General features: G+C 44.4%; 1 protein-coding gene across 6 annotated transcripts in view; it reads right to left on the bottom strand.

Moving 5' to 3' along the window:
* The window catches only part of LOC140212784 (uncharacterized), a 237,803-nt gene that overhangs the window by 69,849 nt on the left and 145,722 nt on the right, over positions 1 to 22,232 (bottom strand). For all 6 annotated transcript variants that reach the window (XM_072285779.1, XM_072285783.1, XM_072285780.1 and 3 more), the window contains exons 29-30: positions 11,334 to 11,465; positions 3,732 to 4,030 (exon numbers count right to left, since the gene is read on the bottom strand). In XM_072285779.1, coding sequence (XP_072141880.1) covers positions 3,732 to 4,030; positions 11,334 to 11,465 — 431 coding nt within the window. The remainder of the gene's footprint in view (positions 1 to 3,731; positions 4,031 to 11,333; positions 11,466 to 22,232) is intronic.

Here is a 22,232-nt window from a genome sequence, read left to right as displayed (position 1 = left end):
CTTCAAAGTTGGAGGAACAGATAAAAGTCATACAATTGGTACCTGGCTTAACCCATTACGGAGAGATGCTACTCGGCAAAAAAAACTTTTTTTACTATTTGTACTAGAGATTTCTAATATGGTGTTACTTTTTGTGTATCTGCTATATCTTTTTAGTTATGCCCTACACAAGTGCAAATTGCAGAGATCTTTAGAGGCCCTTACTTGTGTATTAAATTCTCACAAAAAGCATCATGCTGTAGCTTATTTAGCTCTAAGTAGACTGCAAAGTGCCAATATCTATTCAAACTGCATGTATGAATTAGTGGAACTATGAAAGAAAAGATGAGTAAACGTCGAAATTTTTTTTTTCGCAATCCCATGAGAATAACCTTGTGCACTTATAATTTGGCATACATACTCTTCAAGATATGCAGAATACCGATATTTACTTGAAATTACAATATCTCTCGACAGTAGCTGCCAAAGTACAAGGTTATACTTCATAGGATTGTTAAAAAAAATTTGAAGGATGCTTAAGCTTTGCCTTTAAGAGTGGAACGCGATAGCATTCAAAGATACCAAATATCTCATGCTTCTTGGTAACTGCAGCACATATAACCATAATGTTTACAGCGAAACGCTCGCAGCGAACGTTATGCACGAAGGCGGGCTTTCTGGTAGAAATGCGGCCTGTTGCATTTTTATAAGAAACTATCAAGTTTCGGATGCGCCGCTCCATGGCCTTCGAGATATTCGCGTGCCAGCATGTGCAAATGGCCGACCTTGTGGCTGGTCTATGAATGGTAGAAACGCAGGAAAAGGGGTTTGAGCTTTTGTGTAATACAATTATGTTTTCTTTCATATTCAAATTACAATCCGACGCTATCATGTCTGTAGGTTGTGTGTAAGTTGTATTTTACATTTTTCTACGTATTTTAGCTGGAGAAATTCAATTAGTTCAGTAACTTCCTTTTGCCACATGGAAGGCCTGGATATGGGTGGCTTGAAAATCTTTTTGCCGGGTGCCAACGCCGAATTTTCTGCGACACGGGTCCTTTCACGCTATCGCGTTAAAATGAGTTGAAGTGGCCAATTTTTTTTTTTTTTTTGCATCCGAACAGCATGTACAATTACTGGAAAGTAATTGTACAAGCTGTTTGGATAGCTATCGGCACTTTGCAGTCTACAAGGAGCTAAATAAGCTACAGCATGATGCTTTTTATGAACATCTTATACACAAGTGCCTCCAAATATCACTATATTATGCAGTTGTGTAGGACATAACTAAAGAAAATTTAGCAATTACACAAAAACTAATGAGATATTTGAAATCTACATAACAAGCTCTATGAATGGCAGTATCTTCAAATCTGTAGTACAAATAATATATATATATATATATATTTTTTTTTTCGAGTAGCATCTCCCCTTAATGACGGCACCAAGAAACACCCGAAGAAATGCTTATTTTCTATCTAAATGTGCAAAACACATTGTGATTAAGCATATTCAATGAAAAAAAAAATATATATTTTGCGCAGAACTTTTTCAGCAACAAGGAGGAAACCCCAGGCAAAAAACTGGAAGTGGGCTTCACCTCAAGCCACCTGAGGCTTCATTTGGAATTTGTACAGACAGCTCTCATCGTAAGTAAACCATAGATGCACAATTGCTTTGTTCTATACCACGTGTACGCGATAACATGGCAGCCAGACATCTTCTATTAGTCTGTCTCCTCGGACCACACTTTTCAAAGAAAGAGAGTTGCAAGCCAAAATTGTTATTCCTCGGCCTATATTCCTGCTCTAAACCAACAAATAACACTTGCCGCCTGTCATTCTGTGTTGATCAAACACAACATATAACCACAAACCTCATAATAGCAACTCAGCAAGAAAAAAATTTTTTTCTGGTATGTTGCCTGTAGGCAACACTCGCCAATAAAAGTTTACCGCTCAACTTCACCTTATGAATACTGAGGTAAAAAGAGGAAAACTTGAAAAAATAGTTGGAATTTATTGTTTATTGCCACATTTTTCTTATAGTATCTGTGAAACTTTCCTTGATAAAACACTGTAGACTCCAGCATTCTAAATTACATTAAAAAAAACTGGTGGAGGGTTCACCCCCTACCACCCACCTGCATGTTTCTGACCAGTTTCTCAACCCTACAGAGGTCTCTGCTACTTCAAGGAGATAAGTACAATGGTTATATTCGAGCTACTTGTGTTGTAAGTCTCCAACCCCAGTCCGGAAATGTACAGGTGGGTACTTTGTTGATGGGAAGAGGCAGGCTGCTGGCTAACATTTTGCGGTTGCTACAGTTGCCGGTGCTAGCAGAACTGGTGTCAATGCACCATGCGAGTACATAGAGAAGAGCCAGCGTCATCTTCTGCATGGATCTTCTACAAAGCTGATCATTTCCAGACTTCTCAGAGATGGAAATTCGTTCATGCTGTGCTAATGTGTGTTTCCTTTAACAATGGAGCTACCAGTACAATAAACCTACGAATAGTCGGCCAGTGCATTCGAAAATTGAACCTGCAGCACTGTGCTTAGCAGCAGAACGTTATAGCCACTGAAGCGCCATGGCAAGGTGCGCAGGAAAAAGCCTATAGAAGTTTACCAGGTTGAGTTTACTTCTGGTCCACAAAGTAAATCATCTTTATTTAAAGGGCCCCTCACCAGGGCCCATATCAAATGTTGGTTATACGCTGGAAGTTGTTCCGTGTCCTCTAGGTAGTGTTCTGCTGAAAAAATTTTTCAAATGGGCTCATTAATTGCAGAGATAGAAATATTTCAGTGCCGCCAACCCATGATTTCAGGTGGCAAGCTCCATTGCCAAGCAAGACACTCTCTCCCCTCGCCCCGTCTAGCCTCCGCAAGCGACATTCCTTCCGTGTGTGCTCCCATACTGGACCTCAAGGATCACGTGATGCACAGGTCCTGCCTTCATTTTTTTTTCTCCTCACTTTTTTTTTTTTCGGCACTGCACAGTTCCACTGACGGCGTAGCACACGAGCTGTTCCGATTGTCTGGTTTTGCGCAGCGCAAGATTTTGCGCGCTATGCGCAAGGACACATGACTAGCGGTATAATTCAGTGCTACATGAATACTGAGGCAGAACAAGCGGATCACAGAGCATTATCACGCACTGGAACGTGGTAGCAAATGACATAGTTTCGGTACCTGCACATGTGACGGCATGACCTTGGGAACAAGCAAACAAAGCGGAAGTAAATCTCTCTTGCTTCGGTGCGACGTGAAATAAAACACACGCAGACATTCCATTTGTGTGTTTTATTATTTCTCTAAACTTCAATTCGTCAATTCAAGCAACAGATCACACAAATAACAGATGTTGCCTTGAATAATTCTTGAAGTCACGTGTCACTACGAGCGACATCACAATGCGGACACGAGTATGTAGGTGCAGGGACACGCGATAGCTCTACTAATACTTGAAGGATTTGAAAAATGTTTGCGGCATGAGATTCGTGAAACGACATCCTTTAATAGTGAGGCCATTTTATTATTCGTTAGAAAAGTGCTTCAGGGCTCTTTTAAGAACGCCTAATCAACCAACACCAATCAAGTGGGTGAAAAACAGCTACTTAAGAAGAGGCAAGACCTTGCCTGTCCTTTAAGCGAGTGTTCCTAGTGTCATTTGGCACTTGGAAACAGTGGATTCCAAGTTGCATAGCATGCAACCAAGTAGTGCCCATCACAGTACGAAGCTTAACACTCACCGAGTAGGTGCTGGCCTTGTAGTAGTCGAATGAAGCAGGCTGGCTGCTGACAGGAGGTGATGAAGGCGCCGACCCATCTGCCTGGGGTGACATGCCATTCATCACGGCAGCTGATTCAGAAGGCAGGGGCGGACTGGTGCTTACAAAGTTGTACTCGGCCGAAGGCTGTGTGGCCGTTGACAGCTGAGGCACCGAGTTCCACCCACTGTCAACAGACGTTGGCGCTGCCACAAAGGATGACATACTCGTTGGAGGAAGGTGTTGAGAGAAGTCAGGAGTGGCCTGTGGCAGTGATGTCCCTTAAAAGAAAACAAAGAAAGATATTTATTCCATAGGCTTCAGTTAAAAAGTTTGTTCACAAATGTTACCTTCTTAGAACAGTAACGCTCAATGTATAATTAAGAGGGTAAAAATTTTAAACGTCACAGATTATTACGGACACCCTCCTACCCCTCTATTATTTAAACTTATGTGTCGGTGTATTTGTTTACAAGCAGAGGTACAGTTGATGTCCATGCTGTTCGTGTAGTGGCAAACTTCATTTGAGCCCAACAAAAAATTGTAAAGATTTGTAAAAAAAATCTAGATGGCTTTTTTTTTTTTACTACAGGCAATCTTTGTACAGCTGCCTAGGAGCAAATATACAATACTCCCTCCTGCATCAGTTTCGTCAGATGCAATAAGCACCACAATAAACTAAAGTGGAAGCCCCAACCACACATTCACCAAAGGTCAATTATGTTGTAATCACAGGCAAAGTGCACTACCTTGACAGAAAAAATTCAGCAGCAGGAATACATCATGGCTGTAGATTTCTTAAGTGAAAATTTCTCAGGCCCGCTATCATCAGCTACCTAAAGCACTGTCATGAATTGCTGCCACAAGGCACACCTCAAGTGAATCCCAATACTGTTAAAGGGACACTGAAGAGAAACACGAAATAATTTCGAAGTATTCTTACAAAACTGCACTTCCACCAATTTTGTGGTATAGCGGGACCTATATGAAGTGTCACAGCATCGGCGTCAGTTTAGGCACCGCCTGGCATCTGGTTGCGGAAAAAAGCAACTTTTCTTGTAGCAGTTGGGAGAAAGAAACGAAGGGGGAATTCTGCAGGCCACACCCACAACCACTGCTATCTGAACAATGGTAAGAAGGCGGATGCAACCAAATGGGAAAGTAAATTATGGCGATAGCATGAGATTCCAGAAATTTCCATGCTCCCACTTTGCTCACCGGCCAGTATGGAGGCATTTTCGAAGTGAGCACACAACTTGCCTTCACCTCCCCCACCTTCCCAGTTAAGCAGGTAGAGACCTGGGCACAATGCGCACTTCTCCCCTAGCAAAACCATAAACAGAAGAGAGCAAAAAACGCCATTGTATGAGTGGCTCAGTTGCAGATGCTTTTTCTCCAGAAACAACAGTTATCTTTCCCACAATCAGATGCAAGCCAACACTGCCGTAAGAAGAAAAAATAAAGGCAGACGTTCAATTTTTTTTTTCTTATTTCCCACCAGAACTCCAGTGCTGGTTTGTTAATGTAGCGTAATGGATAGTTCAGTCTTTGGCTTCTTTAAAATAAAATGTAGTTCATCTTTGCTGATAAAAAATTAACTTGGCCCAAGCAGACGTCCTCAACATCCATGACGTTATGGAGAGCTGCTGTGGGAACCGCAAGGTGGCATTGCCACTCGTTTTTCATTCTTTTTCTGGCTTATAGAGCCTCCATTTAGGTAAGAGTGGCTTGCTTGGTATTGTAGAAACATAACTTATTAATACAGGTCAAATTATTTTTCTTTTTAGTGCGAGAAGAATAAGGCGATGCAAGAGCCATTTCTTATTAGTCACAGCCATATGAAGAAACAGACAGTGATGCCAGAGAAGGCATGGGAGAAATTCATTATGCTTAATTGAAATACATAACAAGATAAAGAGGAATGAAAGTGGACAAAAAGACAGCTCCCACTTGTGCCAAGTTATCTTTTAATCCACTTACACTTCCCTTTGCCTAACTATTTCTATATTTCGATTAAACGTAATTACCCCTACGCCTTCTCCGGCATCATTGCCTGCTTCATATGGTATATGGTTGCGAGTTTCTCTTTAGTGCCCCTTTAAATAAGTATGTGGGAATTGTGGGTATTGGTTTGTTTTGAACTAAATACATAGCGAATATTGAACACACCAATACTGAATGGAGGAATCAAGAAACCTGCAATTCTTGATTATCTAAACATTAAAAAACACTCTGCTAGCAGTCTTGATACCTTACAATTGCTTGAAAGGAAAAGACAACCAATTGGGTTTTCATTCAATTTCACTAAATTAGCATATTTATTCAGATAATGACCTCAGTGTCTTTTAAAAAAAAAATTGATGTCAATTTGGAGGTAGGGTTCATTACGCGAGGAAGTGTCGACAGTTTTATTTCTGTAAGAATAAAAATTTATTAAGATTAAATAACAAGTTAATCGCCATCAACACTTTTTTGTTTTATGTAGGTGTAATGCAATATATACAAAACAAATAGTGAACGTTCGTATAATTTCACTTGCAAATGAAATGTCTACTATTCAGTTTTTTAAACATATATAGGTGCCCTGGAGGGCAGCTAGCATGCAGCCCTTGTGACCTCGGCTACCCGCGAGGTGGTGAAGTCAAGTCACATGATGCACAGTTCACACTCTCATCTGGAAAACGATCTGTCTGACTAAACTATAGTTGACATTTACATAATGCGAAGCATCACAAGTGTCTCAGCGCAGTGGCTTTCACGAGTGAAATTCCATTGCGCCTGTTGAGGTATGCACCCGTAGCCAAATCGAAATGCATCAAGAGTCTCAACGGGCTAGCTTGCAAGCGGAAAATTCTTAAAGGGCCCCTGAAACAGTTCGGGCAAATTTTGTAGACACGTAGGGTACAGCTTAAGCCCAACATTCGCACCACAATTTAAGTGAAGCGTTACGTATTAATGGAGCTACAAGCGATTAGAAGTTACCCTCCTCTTTAGCCTTACTTTTCCTCCTCAACTCGTTTGCCGAGCGATCGGGGCTAAGCTCCACCTTCACTGGTTCTGCGTCACGATGTGACGTCACATCGTCCACTTCCGGTTGTTTTGGAGCCCGACCCCGCCCGCGCGAAACCTCTCCGCTAGCCGCTTGGCCGTCGACCTCAAGTGAGAGCTATCAAAGCAGCATGCCTTGCGAGCATTCTGTCGTAGTGCCGAACGTGTCTGGTATTCCGGTAACGCAAAAGGATAGACAGTTGGGCGAGTTGGTACGGTAACATTATCAGCGCTCATCCTGTCTGCTCCTTTCTGTGTCCGTGTTCGCTTAGCGCTACAAGCCAAGATAATAATCCGGTAACCATAGGCAAGCTGGTCATTTCGGCAAATGGCTGGAGGTATAAACTCAAGCTGATGAAGGAACTTAAGCGTAGACGTACGTGAGCGGCCTGATCGGTTTGCACGGTCCAGCCACTTGTTGGCGCAGCGCTTAACCAGCCACACAAAGCGCTAATATTGCTCTAACCAAGTGTAAAACATTTTAAACATTTATAAAAACAACCTGTTGATGATTACACTCCTGCGAAAAATACACACCAGCAGCAAAGAAGAATACACTTCGTTACTGCTGCTGTGTATGGTTGAGCTCTGTGCCACCAGGTGGCTGCACCGTGCAGACCATTCACATTTGCGCTTCTGCTCATCCCGTTAGGGCACAGTCAAGTGGCCACACCCTGTCCCCTTGCGCTTGCATTTGCCCTAATACCGGACTCGCGAAACGCTATTGCGTTAGTAATCTTCCGGTGTAAAGTGACGGACATAAACGCACAAATCCTGGCGCCGATCGGATAGCCGCAGTCCGATGCGCAGCAGCAGATGCGCTCGTATGCTGCCTTGCAGAGGGACATGATGTCGCAGCTTGACATATTACCAGTCGCTACATTTGCAGTCCACAAGGCAACAAAGTCGAATCATAGTGCTCACGAAAAGATTGAGACCGACTATGACCGCGGAGCTCTCGTCAAAATGGAGTAGGTTGTAACACAAGCAGATGACACCTGCTGTGTGCCGGAAGTGCTTCAGTGTACTGAAAAATTGTTCTTGTGCATTCTCATTATGTTACTTTCTTTTTATAACAACAAATGAACTAACATTCCAACTATTACGTACATCATTTGTTTACCGTAAATATGGAAAAATTATTGATCACGTGCCCTGGTCAGCCAATCGGATAGCTCGCCCCACTGATGTCATATGGGTGATTTCAGTCATATGGGTAGGGGCGGCTTAAAATTCCGCCGAGCAGTGTGCTGCGATCGGCAGCGATGTGCATTTTTAAAACCTTATAATAAATTACATGCTTTACGCGGAGCACTTAGATGTGTCAATTAATGATCAGGAGAACCTACTCTAACGACTTAGTATGTTTGTAGAAAATCGTCAAAATTGTTTCAGGGTCCCTTTAAGGGTATTTATTCCGCCTTTCGATGCATGCATCTGTGGCGTAATGGTTGCAGTATCGGTCTTCTGTGCTATAGGTCCTCTGTTTGAATCCAGCTGTCAGAAAACTTTAGCGTGAAAAGGAGAAGGCTCTTTTTCTTTGAATGTGGGTCGGCACGTGGCGCGGACGTCCGCGCGTGTGCCGGTCTATGCTTCTGTGAGACCGTCTCACGAGGTCTCCTTCGAACGCACCACCGTTCGTGTGACCGTACGCGCGAACGACCAGGCGTTGGGATCCAGCATGGGGTGAACATATTCGCTCGTTATCCGGTCGCGGTGAGTCGGACTTCCTAGATTTGTCGTGCGCCCATCAGACCGTCTGTTTTGTGTATAGCAACTCTGCTAGCAGGCATTGATCTATGAAAGGTGCAATAAATGCTCTTGTGATTGTTTGCACTACTGTGTTATCGTTCCTTTGTCCCAAGAGCACGGATGAGAATCCCACAACATATAAACATTAATTTAAATAAACATATACATATAGAGCAAATCAGTTATGCGGAAGCCCCTCAAGGTGGACTACAGTTCATAAAAGGAAAAAATTGTCATCCACCCAAATAGTGCCTGGCTTCCATATGGGTTTCCTTTGTGGCATCCTACTACACTCAGGGGGATGACAATTTTTCCGTTTTATATATATACATACATACATCCGGAACATTACGGCAACCAGTGGCCCCCAGGGCACATACTCATGGGCGGACCCTAGGCACATCTCCAGGATCGGCCCAAGAAAACGCCAACATACATAGAGAGATGCACTACAAGAACTGCCTCGACTTGGAGAAGAATGTTAAAAGTGGGGTGGGTTCATTATGCAAGTAAACAGGGTATGTTAACTGTGTGGTGCATAACCTGGCCTTAACTGGAGCACCACTGCACTAGCAAACTGTTGCCGTAAGTGAGCAACAACGTCTCAGAGTGTGCAAAGGAGTGCCCTGATTGATTAATGGGTTATAATGGCGCAAGGGCATCTTTGGCCAAAGAGCATAGAAGGAGTGCCCTCCAGCTAGCCACATTCCTTGTCATTGAATGCAGCTTCTTGCTCGAGATAGATGCGGCTGGCATGGAGACATCCAGTTAGCAAACTACCAGTAATGTTGGATACTTGATCTTGCCCAAAAACTTTCTCCAACAGAAACGTGGGTTGTCAGGGCAAAGCAACAGCTGTGTAGAGATATTCCCCAACCTCTGCTAATGGTTGTTATCTGGACTTGGCACCCGAGCACCTGATGTTTTCGCAGAGAAAAGTGCTAAAAAAAAGTGACAAACTTCAATGGTCACAGGTATAAGAGTGTAGCTAACGTGGGCAGTCAGTTGCGTTAGTATGTACATGCTGAGCAGGCAAGAAGACACAATGCAAGACGACAGAAGAAGTCATGCAGTCTTTCCTCAATGTCATGCAGTGAATCTCTGTGGCAAATTCCAAAAGGCAAAATAATAACTGCAAATCATATTGACCGCAAAAAAGACGGGGACAGAGGAAGAAAACACATAAACAGCACGGGCAGTACCGCCCGTGCTGTTTATGTGTTTTCTTCCTCTGTCCCCGTCTTTTTTGCGGTCAATATGATTTGCAGTAAATACCAAATAGGCCAAACTGAAGTTCTTCTGAAGCAAAATAATAAGCTACGAATACATGAGACAAGAAAGTCTATCTAAGGCTATGCATACTGGCAAGCTGAAATAAACGTGAAAATGCAGAGAACACAGTTGTCAAGTGATTTTTCATATGCATGACTTTTAGACCCTTTTTCTTCATTTGCCTGCCACACCACTGCCTACTCCACGAAGCCAATGTAATATTGGAAATTGAAGTTCGTATGATATCTCGTCCAACTTTTAAGACATTATCCATATGCACCACACTGGAAACATTGTGGCTATTAACAAGATTGTTATCATTCATGTCACCTGTACCTCAAATTTTATTAGCTCCAAGGGCCACTTGGCCACAGAGATTTTTATCAGCTTGCCAACAAACACAACAAAGTAGCATTGATTATGCCAAATGACATAGTCAATGTGCCCATGACAAAAATTTGCCACTGGACAGTACGAAGGGGGGGGGGGGGGGGGGGGGGGCATATTAGCTTGCCACAAAATGCTTGTACATATAAGGTGCCAAAAAACCACACACAGCACAGAAGAGAGAAGAACAGGACAGAAAGCCTCTGTCCATGGTTCCGGATCCGTTGATCGTTGACCCGGACAAAGGCACTCTGTCCCGTTGTTCTCTCTTGTGTGCTGTGTGTGGTTCTTTGACCCCTTAAAAATAGGTATAACGAACTACTGTGAGTGCATACAAGTTAGTCTATGAGCATACTGGACAGGTGGCAAAAGCTTGTGTATATGCAGAAAGCTCCAACTGAATTCTTGGAATGCAGCCTAAACTGCCACCATGAAATCAAGATCACGTGCATCTGCATTTCACAGCATCACGATGACGTGCAATGCACAGTGGGCTGCGCAAAAGCAAATGCGAAACATTCCTTTAACCTCAACTTTTGCAAAGTAGATCATATTTCCCTAAAGCAGCAATACCATTCAAAGATCTGCAAACAAGGTTTCTGAAGTGCCAATTCTAAAAAAAATAATGAATTCTTTCTTTGAAACTTATTTCCTCCTGCCCAGTTACTCCCAACATTTTCAGTACCTATCACGTCTGAAAAATTGGTTTTCCACAATGTAACAACTGTTATGCCTACCGTGCTCTTTCCCAGCGTGTATGTCACTGTCTGCATGTGGCTTTTGTTAATTTCTCAATGCATGACAGTTCGTCTTCTAGACATTCCAAAACTTCAAAATACTTTAAAAACACTTAAAACTTCTGAATAGCCTAATTCAGTTACAAAATAAAATATGAACTTACTTGTTTAGATATAGATAACATACGCACAACCCTGCCATTATATATGCAACTGTGACTGCCTTCTCACAATTATTTAAGCAGACGCTAAGCCAGATGAATGGTGCCGACACGTCAACCTCTATTAACTACAGGCATTTATGTGGATGCACACGCATTCAGCATGTGCATGTTCAGAAGTAGCAGCTTTTAAGCTATGAAACAAGCAAGAGTGCTACTCTGCTCACATTGCTCGGCCGAAGGAGAGACCACCTGCGCACTGTCACCACATGCAGAGGTGTCCAGGTACGAGTTGTTAAATTTCCCTGACTGCTGGAGTATGGGCATGCTGCTATCGTACACTGCAAATCCAGTACTGCCTGCAACAGACAAAGGGGAAGAAAAAGTAAATAAAGCAAGCACATTAAGCATTGTACAATTAGGTAAGGCATGGGTTGGTCTACATTATATAAAGACACTGCTTTCAGCATCAGTGATTAATCATTACCATTGGCTGTAAATTGTCTTGTTGTCTGTCTTGTTGCCTGACCAAGAGCAACAAGACTGTACACTAGTGGCGATGACTCGCTGCTTGTTGATGATGTACAACTGCAGTCAAGCCTCAGAATGATGAAGTCACATCCGAAATGGAAATCCCTTCATTACATCAAATATATGTTCTAAGCGTACACACCAATATTGATAAGAAACCAAAATTGCTATCAGGTCTTGAAAAGGAAATGCAGGCATATGTGATGCCTTCGACCTACCAGCAAAGGTCTATTAATTTTGACGGCCTGTCGGTGGCTTGTCATGCCGATACATGGCAGGCGAACAATGCTAAATTACAAATATGCTTTGCACCTTCGTTAATATGCAACTATGCAATCAGAGTAATACTATGGAATCTTCATGTTAGCTTGCCAGCTGCAGGCCCGCTAAGCCAGGCCATTGGTTAAAGTGAGCACATGTCCAGAATGAGTCATTTCAAGTTGTTCTTGCTAATTTGACATTTTAACTACCAGAGCTTTTTAATAATAGAGTAAAACCTTGTTAATTTGGCCCTCGTTATTTCAGAAAATTGGGCAATTCAGACTCATCCTTTGGTCCTGGCAGGTGTATGCATTATTTAACCTTATAAGGGTCATTTCAGGATTTCATTTCATTTTAACCGTTTCAGGATTCTTTTTTCCCATATGCGACTGCCCAGGGTCAATTTTTTTTATTGCAGATTTAAATTCGTCAGAGGGACCTATTTCTAAAAAAAATTACCGAAATATATATATATATATATATATATATATATATATACTGTTTATTCATGACTAACAACAATAAAAATATAAACTTATAAGAATTAACAATTTGATGCATTGTTATACACGCAGTTCAAGGCTTAGAAAATGTGCACATGAAAATATTTCACAAGTCTCAAATGTTCCTGCTCTTACACTAATATTTGTCCATAGCGTAATGAAACTGCATAGGTGAGCGCATTCAAGAAAACTGTGTAGTTGTGCGCCCGTCAAGAAAGGAAAACGTGTGACCAACTTCCGCTAATCTTCATCTTATCGCCAACCAGGGGCAATTAGTTCTCACAAGTCTCAAAAAAAGAAAGAAAGGAAACGCATGCATGGCGGCATCGTTTGTATGTGCACCCCTGTGAGCAATAAACGAAAGTGACAGGCGGTCGCCTTTTGAGGGATCAGTAACGAGATAGCCATCAGCGTTGCGAATGCAAGAAGCCCAAACCGCCCGCGGAACAAAACCTAAACCTAAACCAACCGTCGTCCGCCCGCTCGCGCACCAATGCGTGAGCGGTAGTATATAGAAGCACCGGAGCAAAAGCAAACCATGCAACAAAAACCGAGAGAGAGATGCGAGAAAAAATTCTGTGTATTCTCACATAGTAGCAGCACATGCCAAAAAAGAAAAAGTTAGGAAATTGGCGCACTTTTTAAACGTACAGATGGCAGCGTAAATATACGGCATCGACCATTTTGGACTTGTTCGCGGCACTGTATATTTACGTCATTGACACTAAAAGGGTTAATATACCAGCCCCTGCGGATTTCGTGCCTATGCGTGAAATCCTTAGGCGCGGATCTGAGGACTGCGTGCATGATGTGCTTGGTCGCGAATTCCGAAACACCGAGTGCAGAAAGGTTTAGCTGTGTGTCCGAGGATTCTGCGCGCAAATCTTGGTCGTGAAGTCCGCGTCACCAATGTCTGAAATGCCTAACTGCGGTTCTGAGGCATCCACAAACAGAGAGATCAGCCAAGCTGCTGCAATGTCCGCGTAGCACCCGTTTTGACACATCAAGATTACGGCAAGTGGTGACTGTCCAGATTCGCAGGTGCAAAGAGCTGAGCAGACAACATGGCTGCCCAACCAATAGCGAACTGAACTGGAGTCACGTGGTGGCCACGGCCAATCGCAGACTCTGACACAACCTTCAATTATTTGCTTTTTGTGTGCTTGTTTCTGTACGGAGAAGCACAGCCGGTCTGGATGCGCATGCTCTCTTGTGGCCTGTGAAGGAGGGGCCACTGCTACCCACCGTATAATGCGGAATATAGGTCGAGGCGGAATATAGGTCTACCCACTTACATTGAAGCAAAGAAGTCAACATAAAAATTATAAGGCACAAAACTTCGTTTTATTTAGTGGTGCCGCCAGACTCGTCACCTGCTCATTCGTTCGAGCTGTCGAACTCTCGTGCGAAGACGACTGATTCTCACTCGCTGCGTCCCACAACATGTCATCCTCGGTGCCGTCCAAGGAGTTGCTAATGCAACACTTCTTGAATGCCCGCACCACCATATCGCCGGGCAGCGAGCGCCAAGCCTGCGACACCCATGTGGCCACAGTGGCGAGAGGCGGCCTGCGCAGCCAGCCGGTTGGGGTCATCGGGTTGTTGCCGGCCATCCACTGATTATACTGTTCACGGACACGATATTTAGAGGGCTTGTTGAGCACGACATCCAGTGGCTGAAGTGTTGACGTCATGCCTCCCGGAATAACAGCGAACTTCGTCCTCCCGTCGCAGAGTGCCTGCTTCACACCTGCAGTCAAGTGCCCGCAAAAGGCATCCAAGACGAGCATGCTCGGACACCGCAGGAGTGCGCCGGGTCGCCGATTCCAGACGGTCTTGATCCAATTGAGCATGAAGGCCTCGTCCATATAACCCTTTTCATTCACGCGAACGACAACATCCCGCGGGAAAGCCTCTTTCGGCAGCGTCTTCCTCTTGAAGATTATGTATGGGGGCAGCTTTCTGCCATCTGCAGTACACGCAAGCATCACTGTGAAGCACGAATGCTCATTCCCCGTAGAAAGAAGCTTGACTTCTTTTCCGCCGTGTTCGCACACTGTGGTGGGCGACGGTATGTCGAACCACACCGGCGTTTCATCCGCATTGCCGATTTGTCCCAACATGTAGCCATGCTGCTGCCGGAGACGGATAACATAGTGCTGGAATTTGACCACCTTGTCCTCTTATGCTTCTGGCAGATTGATGTGCGCCGTCGAAGTGCGAATCCCTTGCGTCGAATGAAGTGACGAATCGAGTAAATGGAGCCCTTGAGTTGTTCCCTGGGCAGTCCGGATTCTCGGGTGATCTCGATAGCTTTGAGCAAAGGTCTGACACGATGTTTGCAGACGAAATCTGCCATCTTGTCTTCAAGCTCCAGGTGCACCGCGCGGCACCCACGAAAGGACGTCTTCCGCACGTTGTAGGCAGACAGCTCGACTTTCTGCGTTCGCCAGTACCGGACGCTTTTTTCTGAGACACCAAATTGCCACTGGGCAGACATGTTCCCATGCATTTCAGCATATTCAATGACCTTCTTTTTAAACGCTGCGATGAACTGACGCCGAGTACTCATACTCATTTTGCGGGTTGTCAGGAAATTAGCAATGCCAGGAACGATTGCTACACAAAAAGGGAAGATGGAGTTGGTCCAACTGCGTAGGCCGCGTTAGAGTGCACTAGAATGGGGGAGTGGGTCCAACGGAGGCCACGGCAAGCGGCGAGAGTGAAGCAAAAAACTTTGAAATTTGTGACGGCGCTGCAGTCGCCTTCTTCTTAAAGCTCCTCCTTCTTCTGACGTTCCGGCCAATCCGGTGCCTTGGCAGCCCGGCGGAGCCACGCCTACCGACGGTGATTACGGCGGCGCCGAGCTGTCGTCTGCTCGACACGCCGCCGTCTACTGAACACACCGTCGTGCTTGTGTTTGTTTCGTCGAGTTTTGTTTCTAGTATGTGCGAAAAAAAAGAATACAATAAAATTACTGCTTTGCCATGAATTGAGGTTCCTCGCTTCTGTGAAACGATGCCGTCTGCACGATGTTTACGCGCACAGACGGCCCTCGCATATGTCTGTGGTTTGACTTGTAACTCGGCGACTTGGTAAAGTGTTCGAAGAATGAGAGGATGAGCACACCTTGGCAAAAGAACTACTGTTGCACAGTGGGTTGCAAACCATATACAGTAGATAGAAAGGTCAGGCCAAGCTCTCGCTCTTCGGAGTCCCTAAAGATGAAGAAAGGCGACGCGTGCGGGAGCTCAATCTTCACCGCACCGATCGGCCCTTTAGAAGTTACCAACTCCATTTGTGAGCCGCACTTTGATGCAAAGTACATATTGAGGCATTATGTGCATATCATCGAAGGCCAGTAAGTATCTACACAGCGTGGAAAGCCTGCGCTTCGGTCTGATGCGGTACCCATAATCTTTTGCCGTATTTTCCGGAGTATCTCTACAAGCAGCCCACACGAAAGAGAACGGCCTCATATGCAACAGATGAAGGCCGGTCATGAAAGAGAACGCCCCTGCTCTCAGTTGAACTGTCATTCAGATTGGAGGCATGTGACAATGGAATCCTGCGCGAGCTCGAAGACATAGACAACCGATAACATGCTTCCTAATCCAAGCAAATATAAACAATGTGTTTTGCTTTGTTCACCCAGGGGATCTGGAAAACCAACTACATCTCAGGCGTACGACGCATAAAAATAGGGAAGAAAACGGCTATTCCATAAATATTTTCAAAACACACAATTCACCTACAAAAAAAAAAAAATTTTCTGCATGTAAGAATGTGACCCACATGCTCCCTAAATGTCAAATTGCTGCCGTTATTAGGACATCGGGGAAATTTTGTTAGCATTCAATATATCGCCTTGAGAAAGGAAGAAAACAAAGGTTTACCAGTTTTTATTTGACCCCTAATTATGCCACACAGTTCATTTATTCCTGCACCTCATCCCATTACTGCACATGATCCCCATTTCTTCGGAATATGAGCTCCGCATTTGATTATCTCTTGACACAGTGGAACACGCACATAAGGTTTAAAAAGGAAAGCAAACTGCAAACGCCATCCATCTGACTGCGTGGCTCTGGCTAATCCAGGCACGGTCATCCTCGAATGCAACTGCAACTCTACGCTCGAACGTGGCCGTGCTTCTGTTCGGCACGCTACATAAGTCTAGGGGTGACCTTTTAGTAATATTTTTTGGAAAAAAACCTCTACCTATATTCTGCACTATACGGTAGTGCTGCAACTCTCTGGAGGTGCTGCGAGCCAACCCTCTCCGCTCGAGGGGAACCGAAGAAATGTTCGCTCAAGCATGGTCGGTTACAACGGGCACTGGTTCGGATACCTTGCACAGGTTTCTGAACAGCTGCTCCCAGCATTGAACAAGAACTTGCCATCCGTATCTTGTACAGCCCCCGCTATAAGCATGCAAAGCTGGAAACTAGTAGACGGAACTGAAAACATAGAAGTTGGCATGTAAAGGTGATAGCACATAGCATTAGCGTGCATGGATGATCATTTATGACTGCCAGGTGTAACAGTAAAGCAAGATACTTCAGTAAGAAACCAAGGTTAGAAAACATTTACTTTAATCTTAAAGGCCAGCGCAGTCTCTGGCGGTACTTGAAGATATATCATAAGAATAAAAGCATTTGCCACTCAAAAGCGTTCAAATGTATCTGCTCAATCTGTTCTCAATGCACGAAATACACTAATGAGGCAGATGCTTTTCCTTTTGAAACTCTGACAACGTTGCACATACTTAAATGAACTGAAAGCAGTAATAGGCACTGCTTGTAATAAACTGTACAACATCCTCATGCGACTCACAGTTCCGAGGCATGTTGTTTACAACCTGAAATGCTTTCGCATTTGTTTGTGGATGAAACCAGAGGGCTTGTCATTTCGGTCTGTTAATTTCTTTATATAGTTGAGAAGAAGAATTCAGTGAAACTTTTAAGAGATCAGTTGTGCTAAGCATTTGGTGCGACTTCTCTCAACACCTTCTGGCCAGCACAGGAGGGGTGAATCTTCCAGATGCGGCTCAACAATTAGCATCAAGGCTTCGAGAATCTTCGATCACGGGAATTCTTTGAGTGCCTTTTCAAAAAACGACGAAATTGTTTCCAGGATAGTGAAATTCGCCTTGCTCTTGTACACGCAGAAGTTTGTACAGAGGACTGCCAGTCTTGTTTGTCGTCACAAGCATGACGCAAGCGCCACACCCAAGATAACTGACAAGCTTGGCAATATCACCACCTACATACACTAAGCCTGCATAAGCAAGAGATGGAGGCGGAGCTGGAGGATGTGCTCGCAGAGCTATCAGTTCTTGAACTAGATCTTGAGAAGCAGAGGTACTGCTTCTTTGGTATCTTTACCTTGTATGATGACTTCTTTCAGTGGCAGTGCTTTTTTTCTTTACAATGTGATCCAGAGCTGCCGCAATGGCTCTTTCGTCCAGCACGTTGTTACCTCCGCACATAAACTGAAGTTTTCCGAATAATGCCTCGATAGGATCACTGAGTTTCCTAGTCAGAACATAGTACACCCCTCTTCTCAGCAGAAATTGGGCTACCTCCACTGTAGACTTTGTGCTAAAATGTGGGGCGTTGTGTGCTTCCTCTGTGAAGCTCCCAACACCAGTTCTGATGAAACAGCCTTGAATCTTCTTCACATAGCTGCAAAATTAATTTTGCAGCCACAGTAGTCGCTCATCATTTCCCCTGAAGATGGGCATTTTGCAATCGCTTCCCTTGTATGTTGTGTCATAAATATCTTGAAGGGGCAGCGCAACATGACGAAGACAGGAGCCATGAACACACAGGACAGTGCGATTAAAGTGTCCGCATGGTAATCTTTTGTGTGAGCTTTGTTTTGGTTCTGCAAAAGCAGAGCTCCAGTGCGTCCATCAGCTATTGAGCGACGTCCGCCAAAACTAGCATTTATGGCGACAATGCCAGTCGTCAGGAAAGAGGAACGGGACCGCCCCACTACATTGAAAAGGAGGCACAGATCACCGATCCTTACGTCCGATACGCCTTGTCCGCGATTTTAGGTAAAGATCCAGTCGAAGTGTTCGGTGAATGGACTCTATCATTCTATACCCTTGAAGGCACTACCATAATCTATGGATGCATGATAAACCCATTATGACCCGACCTATCGACACAGACATAGATGTAGCACTTCGCCACACAGAAGAATTCAGGCCCCAAGTTCCCATCTACTCGTTAGGATAGTCAAAACTTTGCCAGGTATCATTCATTCCGACTTCATCAGCGGGGTGGAAATACTATGGAAAGAATGGGGAACCAGGGAATCATGAACTAGCCATTCGCAGAGCGGTTGGTTCACCATACGCTTGGATTGAAGACAAAGATCTCAACCTATCAGCAAGGAGATTCAGGTACACGCCAGACTTGGCTTGGACTAGAACCCAACTTGCGACCATTGACTCGCCAAAAATAAGGCACGTCTGGGGTAAAGCCTTCCACAACATACTGTTGGAGGGACTTCCAGCGTCACCCCTGATCAGGTACTATCAAAGTCACGATCACCTGATAGTCGTGGGACTCCACTTCTATCACATGCTGCCTCAACTACTCAACGAGTGTATCTACACTGGTGAGGAACGCTGCATTGGGATTGGACTTGACATGAAGAGCTTCGACGCACCATCACAGTCGTGGATGATTCACGAGGTCTTCGAGATGCTCAGAAGGTATTTGCGATTCCCAGACTCTTGAGTCTGAGTACGCTTTTGAATACACTATCAAGCACTTCATTCGAACCCCGATGATCATGCCGGAAGGTAGAATGTGGCTCAAGAAGATAGGTGTTCCCTCTGGTAGCTACTACACGCAGTTGCTCGATTCGATGATCAACTACTTCATCATCACCTTCCTACAGTTGAATATGTGGAAGCAGACTTTCCCAACATACGTGTTGGGGGATGACGGCCTTTTCAGTATTTCAGAGGGACTGGGACTACCAGACCGGCAAAAGGCACAACAAATCTTACCCGCGCTGGGCTTCCAGTTCTCACCGCAGGAGTGTGTTGTCGCTGTCCACCCCAAAGACCTCGAGTTTCTTGGACACGTCACACACGGCTTATCTGTGGACCGAGAATGGTCTTAGGTTATCCAATTGGCCCTGTTTCCCGAAAGCGAAGTCACCGAACCAGGGCTCTCAATGTCACGCGTAAGGGGCATGCTGATTGATTCTGCCTTGAACAATTAGCAACTCGTAACGCTTGCTAGAACGATGGCGGTATTATACAATTTACCAGTTCCAACAACCATCGTGCGAGAAGATGACCCATGGCTACGCGCAGTCGTAGGCCTCGAGTCCCTCCCAAGAGGAGACGACCTTGTCAAACTCTGGACGCTCACCTAAAGCATTCGCTGTAAATAAATGTAAATATTTTGTATCTAGGCATGGTTATTTGTATCTTGTATTTAATCCTTCATCAGCCCATGAAAAATGCACCTGTGCACGTGCGAACTTGTTGAAAACCGACTCCAGGGTTGGCTCACAGCGTCCTCTTGTGGAGATGAGCGGTGCGGCAGTGTAGAAAAAAATTATTTGCTACCTTGACGCCAGTTCAGGCTGCAAGGAGAGAGAGACAGAGAGAGAACGTCCAGACCTGCCATGGGAAGAGATAACTGAAGCAGCAAGCCTGAAGACGGAAGGTATGTTCAATTCGTGTGCACCACCTGAACCAGTTCACAAGGTGCTGCACCCTCCAATTGTTTCAGCGGTGTACCAATGGCGACCGCTGAACCACACCATTCGTTTCAAAAGGCGCAGGAAAGGTGCAGGGCTGGTTCATGATTTTGCTGCACCCACTCCACTGTCGGTTCTGACTTTGTGCAGGCGTACAGGCGCGAAACAGCAGCGTAACAGATGACGCAGCACACGGGCAGGAGCGCCATTAAAACCGCTCTTAGTCTGATGATTCTATGCAAATGTGGTGTGTATTTATGGCCCAGTAGCCGATCGTACCTGCATTTCGGGACCTCTCAAACATGCACATTCCGTGCATGTTAGTTAGCCATAACGTAATGCCTGTACCGTGTCTGCACCTTGGCATTCATTTCGAGTGTCGCGCTGTGCCTGCACCAAAGAAATCGAGCTGCACAATTTCTGAAATTCGTGTGAACCGCCGTGAACTGGTTCACAGTGGTCCAGGCCGATTGAACGGACCTGGAGAAATGTGCTTTCCGACAAGACCAAGATGGAGGCACTCGGTTGCGTCGTTGTGGAGATACTGTGACTTGAAAAACGCTATTCTTTCTTGATTTCCGCGAAATTATTCGCCACCTTGGCTGATCAGACAAATTTTTTAGAGCACTGCTACGTGGTTTACGGTGATATTTCGGAACCAGATATAAAAAGAGTTCTAGAAACTGAAAATGTGATTTTCGAAACAATGAATTATTGTGGCCATTTTTTTCTATGCGAAAGTCCCTCGTTATGCGTCTTGCAGAAAAACTGGCGAGCAATACTTTCTATGCAATACTTTCTATGCCGAAGCTCGATGTCTTAAATGCAAGGCCGTCCTGAAGACCATGACAAGTATGACAACAACCCTAGCAACGCATTTAAAGAGACACCCGGATTTGCACAAAGACTACCAAGGGAAGTGGGATGCACGCAAAAGGCCATCTCGGATCTCGGATGAGGTTGCTGGGTACTTGAAGGCCCCCCCTTCTTTCCCGGTCTGAAAACCCCCTTGTGTGGTGGAAAAGCAAGGGCAGCCACCTTTACCCAACCCTGGTTGCAGCTGCCCGTAGGAATCTTTCGATACCAGCCACCCAGACAAGAAGTGAAAGGCTTTTTTCGACTGCAGGAGCCGTTGTAAGCTGCAGAAGGGAGCACCTCAAACCCCACCATGTGGAACAGCTAGTGTTCTTGCACGAAAATTTGTAGATTTTTATAAGTAATCAAGTTGTTTACTTTCCTTGAATAAATCCCAGACTTAGTCCTCTGCCATCTTTTTTTCTTTACTTGCTACTATTCGAAGTATTCGCTTGGAAATTATTCGAGAAGAATTACTATTCGCTTCGAATTCACTTCGAACCAAAAAAGCACTATTCGCACAAGCCTATACCAGAGACATCAAATATGGAATATGCTACTTAACACGCCTGCATATCTTCACTGTAATACTTCTTTCCTGTGCATAAAATTTCAGCATCTCAAGTCCCAAACTGTGGTCGCTTCTGCACTGTTCTCTGTATAACTTCTGTAACTTTACATGGTTCATTTATTCGCTATTTTGATATAAATTTCAGTAATACTATATTTCTTATTGAGTGGTGTTATACTAACGAAAAGTATTGTATTTCACATCGTCATTGGTGATTTTTTGCAATACTTAGTAGCTTTTCTTCCTTTTTGTTTTTACTGTACCATCCAGCACGAGCTGTTTGTGTCCTTTGTGAAACTGTCTAATACAATGCCCGCCTGCTTTGGTCTCACTGAGACTGGCAGTATTGTAAATAAAATAAAAATAAATTATCAGACCCATAAAAATCGATCAATTTGATCGACAGCTGTCCTACACATTGTTAAACATTTCCACTGGAACTCTACCAACAACGCCATGCAGTGTCTGTTGACAATATTTGGCAGATTAGGGAGTCTAGAAATGTAAAACTTCAACTGGAGGTATGTATTGCCGAAACTATCCTCCAGTGCTAATGCGCCGCAAAATTTGTGTTTTGTTAGACTCGGAAACAATTTTTAAATGAAAGCTAGACTGAAGAGACAGAAGCTTCTATCAGGTTTTCTCATTTTTTAATCTGACGTGAAGGCTGT

The sequence above is a fragment of the Dermacentor andersoni genome, unplaced genomic scaffold (assembly GCF_023375885.2).
Source record: "Dermacentor andersoni unplaced genomic scaffold, qqDerAnde1_hic_scaffold ctg00000042.1, whole genome shotgun sequence".
Classification (NCBI taxonomy): domain Eukaryota; kingdom Metazoa; phylum Arthropoda; class Arachnida; order Ixodida; family Ixodidae; genus Dermacentor; species Dermacentor andersoni.
The sequence above is the reverse complement of the archived record's forward strand: the minus strand, read 5'-3'. Positions and strand labels throughout refer to the sequence as shown.